The 20,237-nt window shown below is 40.7% G+C and overlaps 1 protein-coding gene across 1 annotated transcript in view; it reads left to right on the top strand.

Annotated features, from left to right (window-relative positions):
- The window catches only part of UST (uronyl 2-sulfotransferase), a 165,870-nt gene that overhangs the window by 116,049 nt on the left and 29,584 nt on the right, over positions 1–20,237 (top strand). Inside the window, exons 6-7 of the mRNA XM_086745714.1 lie at positions 13,157–13,254; positions 15,637–15,794. Of these exons, the coding sequence (XP_086601840.1) occupies positions 13,157–13,254; positions 15,637–15,794 (256 nt within the window). The remainder of the gene's footprint in view (positions 1–13,156; positions 13,255–15,636; positions 15,795–20,237) is intronic.

Genomic DNA, 20,237 nt, shown 5'->3' on the forward strand with positions numbered 1-20,237 from the left:
TTTAAAATTAAAAAACTTCTAAACATGGGCAAAACTGAAGAAATTGATAACCTATACTGGATGATGAGCCTCATATATTTTCTCTGTTTTAATGGACAAGTCAGCAGCAAGTTTCTTTTTCTTTTTTGCTAGGCAGTGTACTTGATGTGACTGGATTATTTCAGGTGCACATCACTGGATACAGTTCCTCTCCCTTTAGCATCAGTGACAGGGAGTTAATTGTATCACTGTAATTCGTGTCACCAGGTAGTCTAAGCTGTAACTGAGCAGTATGTAGAAATAATACTTTTAAAATGCATCAGCTAGCCAGTGTTCATTTTCTTTAGTGAAAATTTTGCTCCATCTGCAGATGAGAGAAGCTTAATAATAAAAATAAATACTACTTTCCTGAAGCCTTCAGTATTTTTTTTAGATTTATTGTGGCATGTCTTCCCTTTTTCTTGTATATACTGAAGAAAGTAAGCATTCTCCTCCCTAACTCTTGTCACGTGGTTTTCTGTAAAAATACATGCAAATAGAATTGCATGTACTGTTTGCTTTGCCTCTCTTGTTGGTTCTGCCTCTGTCTTGATGGGATATAGGAGAGCAATAATATTGAGTGCTCATTGGCAATGAAATTAATTTCCTTTTAGCTCATGGATTGGTTCTTTCTGATAATATTTTTAACATCTTAACCTGTCTTCCAGTAACTCAAGGGGGGCCTACAGGAAAGATGGGGAGAGACTGTTCGGTAGGGCCTGTTGTGATAGGACAAGGGGTAATGGTTTCAAAATAGAGGGAGGTAGATTTAGATTGGATATTAGGAAAAAAAATTTACAATGAGGGTTGTAGAACACTGGAGCAGGTTGCCCAGAGAGGTGGTGGATGCCCCACCCCTGGAAACATTCAAGGCCAGGTTGGATGAGGCTCTGAGCAACCTGATCTGGTTGGAGATTTCCCTGCTCCTTGTAGGGGAGCTGGTCTAGATGACCTTTGATGGCCCCTTCGAACCCAAACCATTCTCTGATTCTGTGATTGATTCAGTACTCTGATATTTGTTTTAATAAGCCTCTTTAAAACTTCTGTATTGTTAAAACTATTTTCTGTGGGCCTCTACTGAAAACAGTGTAATGCTAGCTTCAAGATGTTGTGGCATTCATAGAATTAAATGTGTTTGTGTTAGTATGTGCCGTTTTGAGGTTTGGGCTAAAATCTGCTGAGCATAATTTCTGTGCATGCAATCAAGCTTTAAAGGAATGAGAACATTTGACCTGGGAAAGAAGATGTGAGAAAAATGTGAAACTATAGAAAAGTCTCATTATTAAAATAGGCTTTTCTGTATTGTAGCAATGAAGCAGTATTTTGAAGTATTTAAATCTCATTATATCTGTGCATATGACATTGTGTCCTATGGAAAGGTGTCAGCTTTCTGCCTTAAGTTCTTCCTGAGCCATGAGCACCGTCCAGCGCAGCTGGGGAGGACGGTACAAGCTGGGGAGAGGCTAAGGGGTTGCTGCCATCCCCACTTCCGATGTTCTTCAGCTTACAAATTTCCTGAGCCAGACGTTGCTTCCATATCTGTGTTTAACAGCCTTTGATAAACATTTCTTCTATTAATGTATCTTTTTTCTTTCTTTTTTTTTTATTATTATTTTTGTTGTTGGTTGTGGGTTTTTTTAAACCCAGTTACACCTTTGTGGTCCAGAGTATCCTGTTGCAAGGACCTATGCGTTTACCAGCACTGAATTTCTTCCAGCATTTTATTGTCTAATCAGCATTATAGGATCCTTCTGGAACTTCTTGAGGTCATATTCCTTATCTGCTCTCATTAACATTCCCTGAAAAATGTGCTACTTCATATTAACTCTTCTCTGTTATGCACAAGAGATGTCTCAGCACAGATGCTGTGTGTTCCTACTCGGTATCTCATTTCACTAAGAAAACTAACCATTTTTCTCCTGTCCTTAGTTTCCTATCCTTTGTCAGCCCCTTCTCTTTTTTACCCCTGAGAACTGAGGAATGCAGGACTGCCTTTATCATGTGTTTATTGACTGGATCAAAGACCTGCGGGAAGTTGGAGAGGCACAGCTTTCTCTACTGTTGTTGATTCTTCCCCTTGCTGGTGGTGATCTCCGTTATAGCACCCTCTAATACTGGCTGGTCCTGGCAATCTTCTGCTCGTTTTATCCATTTTTTTCTGAAGTATTTTTGACTGTCACTTCAGTTTGAGACTGTTTTTTTTCCTGACTTGTGCTCTCTCTGAAGGGCCTTTTCTGCCATGTGAAAGCATCCCAGATCCCCTCTGGTGTTTTTTGTGACTCAGTTTTTCATTCTGAGCAATCTGTAATGCATGTCACTGCTCGGTTGTGAGCAGGACGTGCTCTAAATCCAGGATACACTGAGTCTTAGTATTATAATGTGTTTGGCTCGACATCAAGGCTTTTGACATTAACAGAGTGGTATATTAGAGAGGTGATGATCTGCAGTGTTATACAATGATTTCCTCTGTATCTTCTCCAATTTGGTTTTTAAAAAATGTGTAGCACAAAATGTTTCTGGGATCCAGCGTTTCAAGTCGAATAAAAGATGCTGAGTTCCAGGAGCTGGAGACGTTAAATTATTCCTTCATTCCCTCCATGGTGCTCTCTTGTTCAGATGAGAACTGAACAGAGCCTTTTCTGCTTTACTTGGAGCTGAAAAAGCCTAAGTTGAAAGTGTTCTGGTTTAGGACTTCTAAGAAATTGAAGAGAGTCCAGAAGACAGTCTTAAAAAGGAAATACTGTAGGGAAATGTAAATCTGCAGATGAATAAAAATGTGCTGTGAAGTGGATGCCCTTCAGTTATTCCTTGTGTTCATCGAGATCAAGACAAAAAGTAGTTCCCTTAAATTACATTGAGGTGTTTGCATGTCAGATACTAGGAAAAGTAGAGAGCAGGAATAGTAAAGCACTGATATGAATTAGAGAGAGAAGATGTCAACATCTTAATGAACAGATAGGACAAATGACAACCCTAGTTTAGATAAGCTTGGCTCTCGCTTAGCAAAGGATGGACTGAAGTGCTTTAGTCCCCTGGTACGGGGGACAGGCCGTCATCTGTCAAAGAACAACTTTTATCTGGGCTCCAGAACTACCTTTTGTGAGTGTAAATGACTGGGTGTATCTGTTGACTCACTGTTTTTCTCCTAGGCATCTGTTAGCTAGGATCCAGCAGCGCTGCATTAGGGAGGGCTGAAAAATCCTTGAGGTGAGGGGTATTTCCTGCTCAGCGTTCGCAGAATTGAATATATGCCATTCCTAGTTGATTTTATTAAGGGTCATCATCAAAGCAGACTAATTTTCCAGGTTCTTTTATGAAGAGGTGTTAGTAAATAGCATTAACAGAGGTACTCTTTCCCTGCTGTTAGTTGCCACCGGGATTCATTCTTGATTGCAGTATAATGGTTTGTATTTTTGGTCTTCTCTGGGTCTGTGCCTTCTGTAACAGGATGGTTATTTAATGCTTATACACGTTGTCCAGCTGGCAGGCCCTCTTCCCTTTTTTTGGCATAATTTCTTCCTATTTTTTTCATGTATTTCCCATACTAAGATAGTTTGAGGTGAAAAATACAAAAGTGATGGAAGAGAAAGAGATGAGAAGGTGCCTAATAACAGCTTTGAAGTGATTCTGTTCTAATTGGTAAAACTGGTCTTTGACAAATGACCAATATGATTTCTGATAACAGAGAAGAGAGAAATAATCCACCTATGTATTATCTTCATGTTGCATATCATTATAAGTTAGAAAATTGGGATTTGTAAATGTGTTTAATGTTGTCACATCTAAATAGTAGTTTTATGGGCATAGTTTGTCACCTTTTCTATGTTAGTGCCAGCAAAAGTTTGTATATGAATGAACAATTTATGCCTGCACTAAGTGAAAATGTAGACAGTTAGCAGAAGACACTGTTTTGTTAGCTGCTGCTTCACTTGCGAAGATGCCAGGAAGAAGAGCTGAATACATTGTTGGCAGAAAAGCCAAGCAAAGTAGCTGAGCCAAAAGAATCCCTCAAAAAGAAAAAAAAAAAAAAAAGGGGGGAATTAAACTTGGCATCCTATTTGCTTATGTGGTCTAGGGGAAAAAACAAAGAACACATCTTTTGCCAGAAAAAAAAAAAAGTGGGAAGTCAATTCAAAGAAAACTGAGAGTTATCCTCTACAAATAAATTAAATAAATAATAATAATCAGGAAATCTATACTGATGTCAAGACAGCACAAACTGAATCGAAGCAAGCCGTAGGCTACCCTAGGCTAGCTTTAAAAAGTCAAGTTTCCTCATTAGAGCACAATTAAAAGAAGACTTAACTGAACCAGCCTTCATATCCTAACATTTGAAAATACTTTTATCTTTTTTTTTTCCAGATTTTCGCAATAGAATTTTCTCTTGAATAATTGTACTTTTGCAATACAGGCTTTTTTAATTAAAGAAAAAAATATCACATACTATGAAACAAAGTGCAGTTTCATTAACTTGCAATTATAAATGCCTAGCCTACCAATGTGGTTACTCAGGAAAAGTATCAGGCTTGGAGGAGAGGAATAGAAGATGTATATATTCCTTATTTTACTATCTCTGCTGATATTTAGCATTGAGCTCCAGTCATCAGTAGTTACCAAGAGTTCTGTTAGCTTCCCATCCCCTCTCTCAAATGCAGCATTAATGTGCTGCGCTGGAGCGTGTGAAATAGAACTATTTAGTGTAAGTCTTTAAGCTGTCCTCGTAATCATAGGTGGAGAAGGCTTAGCAGGAAGCTGTGGGGAGTTACGGCGTCACTGCTGCTCGGTGGTGCAGTCTGGTGGGGTGCTTTACACATCCCAAAGGGATGGGGCAGTGAGGAGGTCACTGCATGTGTTGTCTGGATTAAAGCCATTTTTATGAGAACTGCAGTCGTTCTACACATAAGTAACAGCAGACGTATCTACTCAAACCTTTACGTTTGGATGCTGGTTTGAGTACAGGGCTAAGTTCACTTTTGATCTAAACATCTTAATTGGTGAAAACTCATTCCCTGGAGATGAAACTAGGGAGAAAAAAAAAAATATCTCCAGGCTTTCCAAGGTTTTATCACAAGTACCAGAAATACTTTTAAATTTTATTTTCTCAAGTCAACAAAGCACTTGCAGGCAGCTCCCTCCACCCTTTCTCGGGATGGCTGGTGGACTTCCCCTGCCTGGAGGGGAAGGAGAGCTGGCCTGTCTTCTCCATCCACTGGGTCTCTCAGCTGGAGACTGAGAAGAGGAAGGTGTAGCAGTCAATGCTCATGAGAGAGAGTGCCATGCTAGAGAACAAACAAAAATTCTTCTTTTCCTTTAATTTTATTTAGGTTAAACATTGGAGAACTAGGGGTTTTTCCAAGTTTCTAAAGTGCATTTTTCTTTAAAGGAATATTTTTCAAAGCTGAGACTGTTATGTACTTTTTTAAATATAATTTTTGTTGTGTACAGAGTTGACTGGCTTCAAGCCAACATACTGGTGTGACTTGCTACCCGGACTAGTAATGCCAGAGAGGGAGCTCACTCTCAGAGATGGAACAAAATTTCTTTGGAGCCTTGTGGCTTGCAGTAGCCTAGCTAGATGGTTGATACAGGGAAGAGCTGAAGTGTTGGCACTTGAACGTTGCTTCCATCCATAGCTGTCTGTTGTTTCCCCAGAACAACTGTGTATATGGTAACTTTTCAAAAGAGTTTTTTCAAAAACAGGCCCGTGAATAATCAGGAAAACATAGCAGGGTCCTCATTGTTTCCCAGGGACTCCCTGGGGCTTTTCTGCAAGACGCTGGGTTTGCCTTGGTAGCCCTTGGCTACTTACAGCATGCTGCCACTGCCTCTCGGTCCCCAGGACTTCTATTTGCCTGCAGGAAAGCCAGTCATCTGCAAGAGAGAGACTTTATTGTAGCTCGTAGATGAACTCCTCCAAGTGTCAAAGCGAGTGGTTGGCTAATGATTTCCTGACAGAAGTGTTGGTCATAGGAAGCATCTGAAGACCTGGAAAAGAGGAGAAGGGAAGAGAGTCTGTTTCTGAATAACAGTAAGTGAAAAATTATTCAGAGGAAAAAAGACCCAATGCGTTTATAAAAGCACATTGCTTTATTTTACAGGACAGCTTCTGTTTTGAACCAACCTTTAAATAAGGTGGCTGGAGGACAGCAGCTTGAATCAAATGACCTGGTGCTATGCTGTGCTTTTACTCGTCCAGTACGCTGCAGCTAGAAGTCCCTGAAACTTTCTAGAGGACAATCTTCTGATTGCCTGCGTGGGCTGTTACGCTGTCTCCTTCTCTAGCAGTACACTGAGCATTACACAAGTATGGGTGATGAAAGGGCTTTTCTCTTCATTCTCCAGTTACTTTTGCTGCTGCTTTTTGTCAGATACATGATTTAGCTGAAGGCAAAGAGTAGTTTGTTGGAGAAATGATAATGAGGGTTTTCTGGGAATTCAAGAGATCAAGGATTTTTTTTTTAAAAAAAGCATATTTCAACTGCTGACAAATATATAGAGGAAAGGAACTTGGATACCTGCAAAGGTGTGAAATGTCTGTGCAGCCTTTCAAGCAGCTGTGCATGTCTCTGCAGCTGTACAAAAGCTCTTGAAGTGTACAAGTGTATCTCTTCAAAAACAGACACGCCAAGCGAGAAAGAGTTGAAAGGAATATTATCTGTGACTGAAAAGTAGTTTTAAAATGCAAACCTAAGCTCAACTTTCAAATGTACTCTTTGTCGAAGGTAAAGTGACATACCTCTTCACCTTTAAGCAGGAAAGAGCTGATTAAAGCCAGTTGATGGAAGTCATCTTTGCGGGGCACAGCCCGAGCTGGTTGGTATCCCACGCATTTCCCTGGTTGTTGTGCTCTTGTCCCCCAAATCCTGTCCCTGGCCTCCATGTGCTGTAGCATCTCTTCTCGCAGGGCAGACCTACATCGGTTGCATGAGCCCACCAGAGGATTAGCCTCACTGGATGTCTCTCATAGCTGTAGTCTTCTCTTTCACAGCAGCTGAGATCCTCTTCAGGATGAAACATGAGTCCCACCTCTGCTGTCTCATCAGTAACTACCTGAGATCTACGAGGTGGCTAAAAAGAGAGAAGTCCCTGGCATCCATGGATTTCATGGTGCCACAGAAGAAAATGCTGGGAGCATGGGTGGCTGTTGTGGTGGTGGCAGTGTTTGGGCTCAGGGGGACAGCCAGTGCTGGGGTGAAAAGGCCATATTCTCTCTTGACCGTTTCCTAGTCATTGCAATGACCGCGTTGGCAAAATGACTCAAAGAAATGAACTGGTGACTGAAGTCATTACATGTGGCCAGCGTTGCTCCAAGGGGGGCATGTCCTGCACAGCCGGAGTATGGCAGTGCTGCGGTGGCATCACAGTATTTCACTGAGTAAGACCGCGTTATTCACTCTTCTGGTAGAAGACCAGAAGGCAACGGAGGAAAAGAAAAGGGTTCCTGTTGCTTTTTGAGCTGGAGGAGCATGCACAAGAGTGAAGACGCAGTCACAGCTGGTGCAAAGTGGATATTTGGGGACAGAAACCCACATTTTGGTTAGCTCAGTCAGCTCTGCCATCTCGTGGAGCTTCTCTCTGAAGTGCCTGCAGCCTGTCACTGATGTCCCAGTAGACTTGTCCAGCTTGCTGTCATCTCCAGAGGACCATCATCCCACCCAGTCTGGCACAATCCACCCCACTTGGCAGCCTTCCTTGGAGAGGCTCAGTACCACAATAGCACCGGCCGGAAAACACTTGGCTTTGGCTGTGTTTGTGGTGCTGGTTTGGGAAGTGATGCCCAGCACCTGTCCACGCCACAGCTACTAGTGCCGTTAGCATAGATGCATGAGCAAGTACCAAATGCCTCCAGAATTTGAAAGACATGGGTCATCTTGCTGCTGTGTGGCTCTAGTTATCCAGAGACTTGATTGAATTTGAATAGAAGCGTTAATTATCACGCAATGAAGTAAAAATCTCTCTAACTAGAGTTAAAAAAATGTATTGCATTATAGTTTATTTTCCATTAAAATGCGTAAAAAATTTCTGCTCCTAAATAAGGTTTAGTAAGTCATGCCAACTGTACCTTGGCTTTTCGGTGTCTTTCTGCAGCCTTACAAAGTAGGAAGTTGTGCTTTTCCTTCTTCCATTTCATATTTACACTCTCGAGCCCTTTTCTGAGCCGTTCTGTTTACATTTTCTTCCGCATCGCTCTGCGGCCACCCAGAGCTCCGTAGCTGGGGTCAGAGAAAGTGGCGGGTTTTGTTGGTTTTTTTTTTTCAGTGCGGTTGTATTTCTTTCATATGATGCAACGTTGTCCTCAGGATGTAACGGTCAGTTTGACCTCTTTACAAACGCCAAGCAAGTATGCGAAAAAACATTTTACAAGCCACGAGAGGATTCTCAGGGGCTCTCAGAAGAATTTTCCTTGGCTGGCCACAGTGAGGACGAGACTGTGTCGCTGCAGCGTATGAAGAACAGCCTTGTAAGCGGGAGAGGTCACCATAGACTGGGCTCACTCACTGGTTTTCCACATCATTTTATTTCATTTCCTTTTATGGAAACTTGAAAGGTATTTATTTAGGTCGCTGCTTCCTCTGTAGCCTTCGTGACAGACCTCAGCTTTACATCTGCAACCGTCAGACTTCAGTAAGGAGCGTGCACCGTGGCCGGTCTCTAAGCAGGGTCTCCTGGTTTCACAGAAGTTGCAGTATCCCACGAGGGCAGGGCGTGGAAAGACAATATGTCGTGTTTTTAATTTTGATTGTGAGAGAAACACCGTTTTTATGGTTTCCCATAGATTAATAGATGATTAATGGAAAAATATTAGCAAGGCGTGTACGTGTTGTAAGTTACGTTTCCTCATTTTAAATTGTTAGGCATACTAAGGATTGCTGTGCATCCGTGGCAGAATCTGGTGTTTCTGTAATTTTTGGTTGAGACACTGAGGATCAAGATGTAGGGAATGCTTTGGAGCCCAAGAATTATTTCTTTTTTAAAAAAACTAAGGTGTTCCTTCTGCTGGACAAAAAAAAAAAAAAAAAGAAAAAAAGTTGTTATTTCCCCAGTACTCTTAGGATTTTATATTAGGAGGAAAAAAAAAAAAATCCAGCTCTCAAATCTAAGGTCACATCTTTTTGTATGTTTCCCATGAGTTAAAGACATTGTTTATTCTTCTACAAGAAATACTTTAAAGTTTGCTCTTTTAGTGATAGCATTAAAATTCCCGAAGGAATTTTGTATCCTTGAAATATTTTTAATTGTGTGCCGACTTCCTCTTATGACATGTATGAACTTGCTATGGCAAATGAAATAATTTGTTATTAACTTCAAAAAATGCATTAATAACACACTTTTGATATATTTATGATAAATCAGTAGTCTGCCTGGTTGACAGATTAATAGATTAGGGCACGTTGTGATTTTTAAATGAAAGACAATTTTACAGAAGAAGGAAGTAGATGCTAGCAATTTACCATTTCAGCCAAAATTGTAACAATAGAAAAATACAGTTCTGTTAAAAAGAAAGATGGTTTCTGCTGTTACTTGCAGCCGCGGAGCTGATTCCTGGGCTTCCCTCTGCCCTGCTGGAGCCCGAAGCCCAGCGGGACATGAGCAGTGTGGATTGGAGCCAGGAGCTGAGGAATAAAATAAAATTCCTCTTTCTTTATTATGGAGGAGTATGATCAAAGTAGCTCTGTTTCTTTCTTTCTGTATTTTTCTCAGCTGTGTTTGAATATTTTTTTTTTTTTTTTTTTTTTTTTTTACAAGGCTCCTCTAGTGATTTAAATGAGCAAGGCTGTCATCTGTCACCTTGCAATTTTTTTGTCTCACATAAAAACCTTTCTGCCCGGAAAGATCTGCGTCCTGCTGGGAAAACATGCATTACTGGGAAATCCAGCATTAGTGTTGCTTGGGCTAACGGAATAACACTGCCTAGAATAAATAAATTTCACCTTAGCTTTTCGTGCTCAGAAAAAAACCAAAAATTCCCGTAAGTCCTGCTAGAGCAACTTCCTTCAGCTGTGCTTAAGTTTTGTGATGACTAGCGCACCTCAGGCCGACCCACGTCTTGGTTACAAACTGTGGTTTCACATCTCGTGGAGCTGCGTAATTATCATCAAGTGACATCTCCGAAGGGATGGACGGTGGCTGGCGATTCATTGCACAGATGGATACAGTAAAACAAGAACGGTGAGCGGGTGCTGCAAATGCATCAGGACCCCTCAGTAGCTGTCACGCGGATCGCAGCAGCGGTGGTAACAGAGGCTGGAAAGGGGTAGTGCTTCTAACATGGAGGAAAACTGGTGCTTCTGACATCAGGAACATGAAATATGAGCCATTGTGTGGTGAAAAATTGTAGGTTCCTATGAAAGCGTAGCTGGCCTTTATCTGAAAAGCCTTGAGTGCGTGAATGAGAAGGTGGAAAGATTTTTTTCAATCTAATTCTTTTGCATTCCTTCCACAAATCAAATTTGAAGGGAATTGCCACTCGGTAGTTGAGTAGTGCTTTCCCGATTGTTTCAGTAATCCTACAGCAGTTTGCCCTAAAAAAGGAATACAAAAATCTTTTTGACCAATATAAGCTGTTTGTTTGTTAAAGCGGCAGGATTTTCCACATGAATTTGCATTGCTTTCATTGTATGCATGTTCCTCCAGCCATATCAAGCAAATATTGCTTTCAGAAGGTCAAGAATGTCCCTGTCATGCTTTTGGATTGGGTATTGATACTTATTTATCTCAAGGAATGTTTTCTGACTCACTGTGTTCATTCTTTTAGCAAAGAAATTATAAGTTTGTATTTTGAGTTCATGTCCCTTCAGCTGTGTAGAGGAACGAGAAAGGAGGAACAGCTCTTAGTTGGCTGTTAGTAATGATTTTTAAATCTTGCATAAGTTTTTCTGTCTTCTAATTAGTCCATTAATAAAGTGGAACCTGGCTTTGGACATATTTTAAAGCATTGTCAGGAGAGTATTTCAAATTTTTTTAAATCCAAGCAATTAATGCAGATCTCTGGAGGTTCTTATGAAAACTGAAAATACGTATCCCTGAAAACATCTCTGGTGATGTCTATAGCAAGAGCACAATAAACCTTTTAGGAACTGCAGTTTTAAATTTGTGTTAAAAAAAAATATATATATTGGGATGATAGGAGGGACATACTGCCTGTGTCACCAGTAGATTTCTTAGTAATGTTCATAGCATTGAGAACGGGGGGCTGGTTAGCTTCAGCTCAGAGCCTTTAATGTCAGATACCAGGTCTGGACCGTAAATCTTCTGGTACGTATTTAAGGCAAGCCCTTCTCGGTGTGTTTGAATACACTGTGGGGAGCAGGGGAGATGGGTTGTTTGTATCCCAGTTGGTAATTTTTACGTTGTTTTGTTTGATGGTTGCTTGCCATGTGATTTACTTCCCAGCCCAGGATCATTTGATGTGCTTATAAAATCTGATTTACATAAGTGTAAGACAGGAAACAAGAATGTGCTTTAAAAAAGGTTTACTGGACCCAAATGTGACTCTAATGAAGTCAGGCGTGAGGGCCGAAGATGTGGGAAGAGCCTTTCTGCGCTGAGGTCTCCGAAGCGGACACTGCGGCTGGAGGCCTGTACCCCACACTGCCCGGGAGAGCAGGGGATGCTCTCCATGGCTCCCGCACTGCCGAGCACCTCTGTCTTGCGGAGGGCATGTTGCCCACCAAAGTGTTTTCTGTCACATTTTATTTAGAATCATAGAATCATAGAATGGTTAGGGTTGGAAGGGACCTTCAAAGGTCATCTAGTCCAACCCCCCTGCAAGGAGCAGGGACATCCCTGACTAGGTCAGGTTGCTCAGAGCCTCATCCAGCCTGGCCTTGAACGTTTCCAGGGATGGGGCCTCCACCACCTTTCTGGGCAACCTGTTCCAGTGTTCTATAACTCGCATCGTAAAAAACTTTTTCCTAATATCCAATCTAAATCTGCCCCCCTCTATTTTAAAACCACTACCCCTCGTCCTGTCACAACAGGCCCTACTAAACAGCCTTTCCCCATCTTTCCTGTAGGCCCCCTTGAGGTACTGGAAGACCGCTATCAGGTCTCCCCGGAGCCTCCTCTTCTGCAGGCTGAACAGCCCCAACTCTCTCAGCCTGTCCTCATAAGAGAGGTGCTCCAGCCCTTTTATCATCTTATCATTTACTTGATGAAGTATGGATTTGGTTAGTTATGGGTTTGATATTGGTGTGTATCAAGCCTATTGCGTTATAAAAGCACACGTCTTTAAATAAGAATGAAGATTGGTTTTGCAAAGGTGAGAATCTTTCATCTTTACTTGTGTTATCTTGCATTTTTTTTGCCCCTGTATGTCTCTCTGGAGTCAGTGCATGTGCTTGTAGAGTAAGGGTCTGTTAGACAAGATAAGGATAGTGGCATTGGATCCCAATTGCAGATTCATTTAGCATTGTGCTAGAGTAAAGCTAGAAGCGGAATATGGTTCCTCAGCATTCAGTCTTTGATGAATAGCTCCTAATTAGATGAAAGGTAAATCAGGAAAATGATAAATACTTCCTAATAAGCCCTTTGCTCAGTGGGGGTTTACACAATAGGCTCAGTTCTGAACATCTGAGGAAGGTACAGAATTGTAATCAAAAGTGATGTATGTTTTTATATCAAGAGTAACCTGTGCGAATTATGGCGTACATTTGTTCATTCCAGTCATTGGAGGAAGCAGAATAAAAACAAATAAAGAAAATAATTGTTTTCTCAGTTTGATTTATTCTGGCTACCTCAGGTTTCCCCAAGGGTGTGTTTAGAAGAAAGAAGAGTCTAAAAATAATGTGCTGAATATTTTAAATATAACTCAATATGAAAGTTGATCCATGTGTCATGCTTTGAATCATGCCGTAATCTTAATATAATAGTGTTATTTGCAGCAAGGAGAAAAAAAAAAAAAATTGGTTTTTGCATTCTGTTCTAGGACAAAAAAAAAATGTTGTTTTTTTTTTTATTTTCCTCCTGAAACTTTCACCAGTAGATGGCTTTTTAAGTATTTGGTATAGCCTCAGCACAGTTCTTTGTGAGATGTCTGTATATATTACGAGATAAAGAAAACACTTGTTAATAAAGAAAGGAAAATGCAATATTCAAGCTCTTTTTTTTTTTTTTTCTTCCCTTTCCTCCCCAACAGGACATTAATGTATGTATCCTTGAAAACTACCCTGAATGTTCCAATCCCAGGTTATTTTACATCATACCATATTTCTGTGGACAGCATCCAAGATGCAGGTAAATATATACAAAGTATGCCAGTTTGTTCAGCAATAGCTATTGCCAATGTTTTGTCAGAAACTGGCAATAAAGAGGCAACGGTTATTTGAAATACAAGGGAAAAGTGTAAGTACAGCGTGGCACACTGTCTGTGGTAACTGCATGCATATATTCTGGAGTAAGGAGGATAATGCAAATGTAGTACTATTATTTTTTTCTTGATTTAATACCTGAATAATTCATCAAATCTGGATATATTTGTGTGGATTTTTTTTTTCCTGGTTTGGCAAGGTGAGAATGGCAGTGATTGTATGTGCTCGTTACTCATTTTACCTGTACTGTAATTTTGTAATACATGTTTCAGCTCTGCTCAGATGCTTGTATCAGGTCTGTATATGAGGAACTCCAGGTTTCTATGTCTGTGTAAGAAATAGTAATCATGCTTAAAACTGTGTGAAGTGCAGCCTTCCACTGCTGTAACTGAGCTAGCTCATTTTTAATGTGTCTGTTCATGCCATTCTCATATTGCTGTATTACTGATACTGCATAGTAAACCTTTATGCAATAAGATGTGAATAATTTTAAAAACCTTCTTGTTTTCAAATACTTTTGTATTGTTGGTCACAGCACATTCTTTACTAGACTTGTTCATCTTCAAGGTATTCTGTTTATTTATTGTCAGGGCTTCTCCATAGTGGAACTACTGCACACGTTTTCAAAAATTTCTTTCAAAAGCCATACTTTTTTGTAGCAGCAATAACAAGTGAAAATACGTTTCTTCTTATGTTGCAGTTTCTAAGTATCTTTGGTGTAAAATCCTGCTTTAGTTTTTTTGCGTAAGTAAAGTTACCATAAAGAAACAAACCAGATTCATTAGAATCATGGAACGGTTTGGTTTGGAAGGGACTTTTAAAGGCCATCCAGTCCAACTTCCCTACAAGGAGCAGGGACATCTCCAACCAGATCAGGTTGCTCAGAGCCCCATCCAACCTGGCCTTGAAATTTTCCCAGGGATGGGGCATCCACCACCCCTCTGGGCAACCTGTTCGATTTCCATTATACGTTTTTTTCTTAATGCATTTTGGCCTCATTTGCAAATGCTTATGGTTGTGCATTTAACTTGTGCACATGAGTAATCCCACTGACAACAGTCACATACCTGAATACTTTCACAACACATCTCAGTGAGGTTCCCAAGCAGTACGTTGAAGCACTGGTTTGTAGCTTGTTAGATATGTCTCCTGTCATGCCCTTGCACTTCTTTCAGCTACTACTTAGTCTCTCAAGGAGCTGCAAGGAGGCTTGTAGTATTTGTTAGGACACTCTGCTTTTCCAGAAAATGGATTGGTGCACAGAAAGTGGTAGGGAATGAAAAACATGTTCCAAGTAGGGGTGTAAAGCAGTAAGCTTTTCCATATGTCATCAAAAGAGTTTGACAAATGTTGTTAAATTCAGTATTGCATAGAGTTTACAGTCACTTAATGGAGTCGGGGAAGAGGTGTGCTCTCCAGCCACTCTCAAGCAGTATATGTGACTCAGATATTCATCATGCCAGCTGGACCCTGTGAAAAAGCTGATTTCCTTTAGTTTGGAACACTGGCATTATGTCCTCTACCAATATGAATACTGACTGTTGCTCCCAGGACATAATTACTGTGAGTTAGTCTAAGGGAGTTAGGGTTAGACATGCTGGTCTAACCACATTGTGCTTCCAGGAAACTATTAGAGAAGCATAAAGATGTACTGGTGTTCTGCCACCTTCTCCCGCTGCGGGAAAAGATAGAATAATCCTAAACTGATCTTCAAAACCAGTGTCAGTCAGAGCAAACAAATGTGAATCCGGTAGCAGAGCCACAGGGCAGTCAGGGATAATGGCAGGGAAAGAGAAGCTCATGGAGACTTTGGCAGAAGTTAAAATTAAGGACAAGGTGCGAAATAGGTTGGTAGCCTCTTGTGTGGTATTCACTGGCTAACAGCAGGCAGTGGTTGCTTGCAGGAGTTCTCCAGATGTGGTTCAGGGACACCACCACCCCTTAGCACCCTTCATCGCCCAGGGAACTTGTTCCTCTGGTGAGATGGGTCCTGCTTCCGAGTTAAAATACAGGAGTTCACAAGTTTGAGCTTTTAAACAACTTGGCGAAAGATGTCTTCAGAATGGAGTACTTCCATGCAGTGATGGACCTCCTTTTATTGTGATCATGTTTTTGTATGCCAAACCAATTCTAGATGATGTGCAGAAAAGCTCAGTAAGCCACTCAGGTTTGATGGGGTTTTTTTTTTATGTTCTGTTGAAGTACAGCACTGGATATTTTTTGATTCAGTTGTGTTCTTGGCTTTAATTTCTGAAGTAATGCATACTTAAACATGTTTTTTTTTTCTTCCTCCATTCATTTCATACAGGGAGCCTGGTGAATGGGCCCTTGAAAGAGCAAAGCTGAACGTTAATGAAAATTTTCTGCTTGTGGGCATTCTGGAGGAGTTGGAGGATGTGCTGCTTTTATTAGAAAGATTCTTACCTCATTATTTCAAGGATGTGCTTAGCATCTACAAAAACCCAGGTAACTTTTTCCAATAAAAAGCTGTTCTTACAGAAACTTCGGCAAAATCTGCATGGCTGCTGAAACGTTGTCCTGGTTCTGGCCAGGGGAGAGTTAATTTTCACCTGAACTGGGAGAGGAACTGGAGCTGGTGGCCCCTCTGGCTGGGGGATACAGGTGGGATAGCTTACCTATTAGCCAACAGCTGGGACAGGTTACCCAAATTGGCCCAAGGGCTGTTCCATCCCATGGGACACCATGCTCAGTGTATAAAGTGGGGATGGTGGTGAGGGGAGGCCCCTGCTATTTGGGAGGGAGCTGGGCATCAGGATCCACTGTGAGCTACTGTGCTGTAAGTTCAGTATTTTCTGTTATTGAGGGGTTTGTTTATTGGTTTTCCATCTCTGTTTTCTTTTCCTCTGTTGTTCTCTTAAACTTTTTTTTTATCTCAACCCATGAGTTTTGCCTTATTTTCTTTACTAGTTCCTCTTCCTGTCCCCCTGTGGGGGATGGTGGTGAGGGGGGAGTGAGCAACTATGTGGCATTTCAGCTGTTGAATAGGGCTAAACCACATCAAAGGTACATGTTTATGTCTTTTTTTTTTTTTTCAGTCAATTAAGAGTTCTATCTCTCTTTTAGGGAGCAGATTTGATTGATGGGGAAGGGTAAATATTCTCCTTTTATTCTTAATGTTCTTGTGTAGTTTTCATTCCTGGCAAGCGCTTGGTGCTCCGGTGATCTTGCCCTGTGCCAGAAAGCTTCCTGTTCCGCACTGGAGTGGCTTTTTCTTCTTTGAATTCTGTCATACTCAGCTCTCAAATAATACTCTCAAAATGGTGTCAGCAGTATCTACCTAAGTAAACATTCAGTAAATGGTTTGGGGACCTCAGTACTTTGGAGATTCTCTAGTACCAGGATACTTATTTTCCCTCAACCTTCACTAAGAGTTGAAATGAAATGAATCTTCAGTTAAACTGAGTTAAGATAAAGTACAAATAAGAATGTGTATTTACAGCGCTTCAAGTACAAAGCAGGCTGAGGAAAAAGACTTGGGTGACTTGAGTAGAGAATGAAAACAGAGAGCACTTAATCTACCCCTTAATTTGTACTCCACAGTCAATCTGAGAGAGTTCTCTCTTCTCTGTGTCAGTCTGTCCCAGCCAATGCTTATTTATTGTTAACTTCTTTAGAAGACTGTCTTGTGTCCTGTGCCTAAAGCAAGAAAGACAATGCTTCTGTGGGGCTGCGCATGTCATTCTGGCAGAACTGATTTCCTGCTTGCATTTGGCTGGACCATCAACGTCGTATGAACCAGGGAGGGGTAAAACTTCCCTCCTTGCTCGGTGACTCGGTTATGTTCATGTCAGTGTGAAATGCCTACAGGCACTGGAATGTGTGTTTTGTACCAAGTTGTGTATTAAAAACACATAGATCAAGGATGGAATTTTGTTAGCAATGCACGCAGCTGATGGCTGGCTTTTGACTGAGAGCAATGATCACAGTAATTGGTCACTTTGGATAAATTACAGGTTTCTTTCCATAACCAGGAATTATGGGTGACTGTCCACCAGTCCCTGCTTGCAGGGATTTAATGTGTAAGACTGGTCTTGTGTCATGTCTGAAGATTCATCTCTTTCGTTCAGTGTTCCCCACACAGATTAAACCTTTGTTTTATTTTTCCTGTTCACTTATTGACAAGGAAGAACAGAAATGAAACAGTTTCCTTGTGTTAACACTCATCCTCTTTTTCATACATGCATATGTTTGGTGTTTTTTTTCCAGTCATAGTGATTTTCAGGTTATTTCTGAGTTGGTGCTAATGCTTACAAAAAACAGAATCAGCCAGAAAGGAGGGGGAAAAAAAAAATATCCCAGTGCTGTGTAAGAAGTCCTACATGGTTCTCCTCAAGGCACGTTAGACCTGATCTGCAACACCCTCTACTGTTGCATCATGAAGTGCTGGGAAGATGTTGTTCTAGGCAGATGTTATTCTGCCTAGCTGTGTGGTGATCTCACAAAGCAGTGGATACTCTGGGCCAAAACTGACCTTTTGTTAAAACTAACACTTGCAGATTGAATCTCTACAATTTACAGTATTGTCTGCTGACCTGCTGCTCCACCTGACATCCTCTTATGGATCCTTTCCTCTTTGTAGAAAGAAAGTAAAGCTTTACCAGAACTTATATTTTATCAGTTGAGTATATTGAGATGAGAGAATCGCAGTGAAGGACTGTGTACAGAAAGGTGATTTACTTCCAAGTCAGCAAATCTCTGCACCGGAGTCCACTGCAATAAGTGGTTCTGGATTAGACACAATTCCAAAACTGGATTTGTAGAGCTCCTCTGAAGCAGAAAGTAACTGAACGAAGGCAATTTCCATCCAATGTTGCTTTAGTGGATTATATAGATCGGAAATTGGAGTAGGAAATCAGTGATTGCTGTCCTGCCAACATCATAACCTAAACCAAATTAAAAGCACCTGCCTCTTGCTGTAGGAAGCAAACTGCTGGATGTTATCAAACCCATAAAATCAGAAGTGCATTTAAGGTATGTCTGTGGGAGTTCTGGGTTAAACCCCTTCTTCCCAAAGCTGAGAACCCTCCTCCCTCATTACAGGTGCTTTGGGTGGGCACCAGATTGCTACAGCTCCCATCTGAGCAAATTTCGTATTATCAGGAGCCTTTGGTATAGGTTGATGCTAATAGAAATCAGGAAACTTTTTCTCATCTCTGTTTCTTTGAACCATGCAAGCCATATTCGAACTTCTCTGTTTCTTCTGTATTTGTAGAAAAAATTCTCATCTGAGATAGCACGTTAACAAAATTTTTTAAGGAACCCTTGCTCAGTGTCCTCCTCCTCCTAGCTAGCAAACAAAGCCTGTAGCCCTTTTACCTTCACAAATACTTTGCTGCTATTGTTCTGAAGCAGAAGATCAATAAAACTGTGGCTCTGTTGATCAGATAGAGAGTGGGACACTTACATCGGAGAGCACAGAAATGTGAGTGCGGGGGTCTATGTATGTAGTGATACAGAGAACTTCTTAATGCAATGACTTGAGTGCTTTTGTCAGTGGTGATTTGTTTTGCATAAGCTGGCAGAAGGAAACTGAAGAAAGGTAAAATATAAAAAAAATTTAAGAGGGATATGCAGTTGACTTGTTCAGACATTATCACTAATGCTTGGTTATTGAGATTTTTAATATGTTTTGCTTGCCGGCTGCTGTGTATTTGTTCTGTGTGGGCTTTTTCTTTTCTTTTTGTCAGTGCCACATTTTGGAATGCACACCACTTTTTCTCAAACTTTGTGAGTTTAAAAAAAGTTGGCAGTTCTGTGTGACAAGAAATTTTAATGTCAGAGGACACTAGTAGGATAATTTTCTTCATTGCCTGAATAAAAATGTTACCTTCAGCTAAACCATACACTAAATATTTTGATTTGTGTGTTTTATAACAATGTGCAACAAAATGTGAAAGCTCTTTGTAGTGCTAAAGTTTTCATTGGAATCAATCTGATTTTATCTTGTAGAATACTTTAGAGCTGCCGGCTTCCTGTTTTTCTCTTTTTTCCACTCTCTCCTTGAAATTAAATATTTTCTTAATGCTGATACCAAGTCAAGAATTGAAAAAGATCTCTCTTTTTTGATGCCAGTCTTGTCCAAACTCTTGCTGCCTTGCCAGCCAGAACTGTCTTTGACAAGAGATCAGAAGGGAAGGGTGGAGTTGGGGGGGGGGGGCAGCAGACAAATTATGAAATAGATAGATGGATCGATAGATGGATAGCATAAATTAAAAAAAAAAATGTGTATTCCTGTGTTTAATAGATTTATTTGCTAGCACAGTAAAAACTGCTCAAAGTTTTGTCTTTTTTTCCCCAGCTTTGGCACACATAGGGTTCAATTGCAAAGCCTTAGAGTGTACTTACTTCAAAATTTGGAGTATTCATTATCTCTTTGAAAGGCCTGAAATAGGTATAGCATAACTTTATATGTAAAATCTTTTCTCGCTCTCGGGAGCACAACTGAAGGAAAAATAATTGGTCGGTCCTGTTCATTTTTGCTGGCTATAGCTCACTTCCGTAGCCTGGCTGGTAGCCAGAACGCAGAGAAGGCTTACACAGTTTCTTTTCAAATGGGCACGTGTGGGTTTCCTACCTTTGGTGTTTTCAAGAGGCAGAAAATACACACTATACACAACAAAACGTAGAATTTTCTTCTGCCTAGTCAACTTCCATGGCATGGGGTAAAAGTTAACAGCATCTTATGTAAAAGAATAGGCAGTAAAATGCTTTGTGTTGCCTCAGAAATAGCCTGTATGCTCTCACCTTTCTGCAGGAGTTCATAGATTTTTCTTTGGCACCAGAAGCCATTTAAAAACACTGCTTCCAAATACCAGGAAAAAAAAAAAAAAAATCTTTGTTTCTTGAAAGTTACATTTTGCGTGGAGGATGTGTAGGCCTTAGTTTAGA

This window comes from Chlamydotis macqueenii, chromosome 3 (genome assembly GCF_036417535.1).
Source record: "Chlamydotis macqueenii isolate bChlMac1 chromosome 3, bChlMac1.mat, whole genome shotgun sequence".
NCBI lineage: Eukaryota > Metazoa > Chordata > Aves > Otidiformes > Otididae > Chlamydotis > Chlamydotis macqueenii.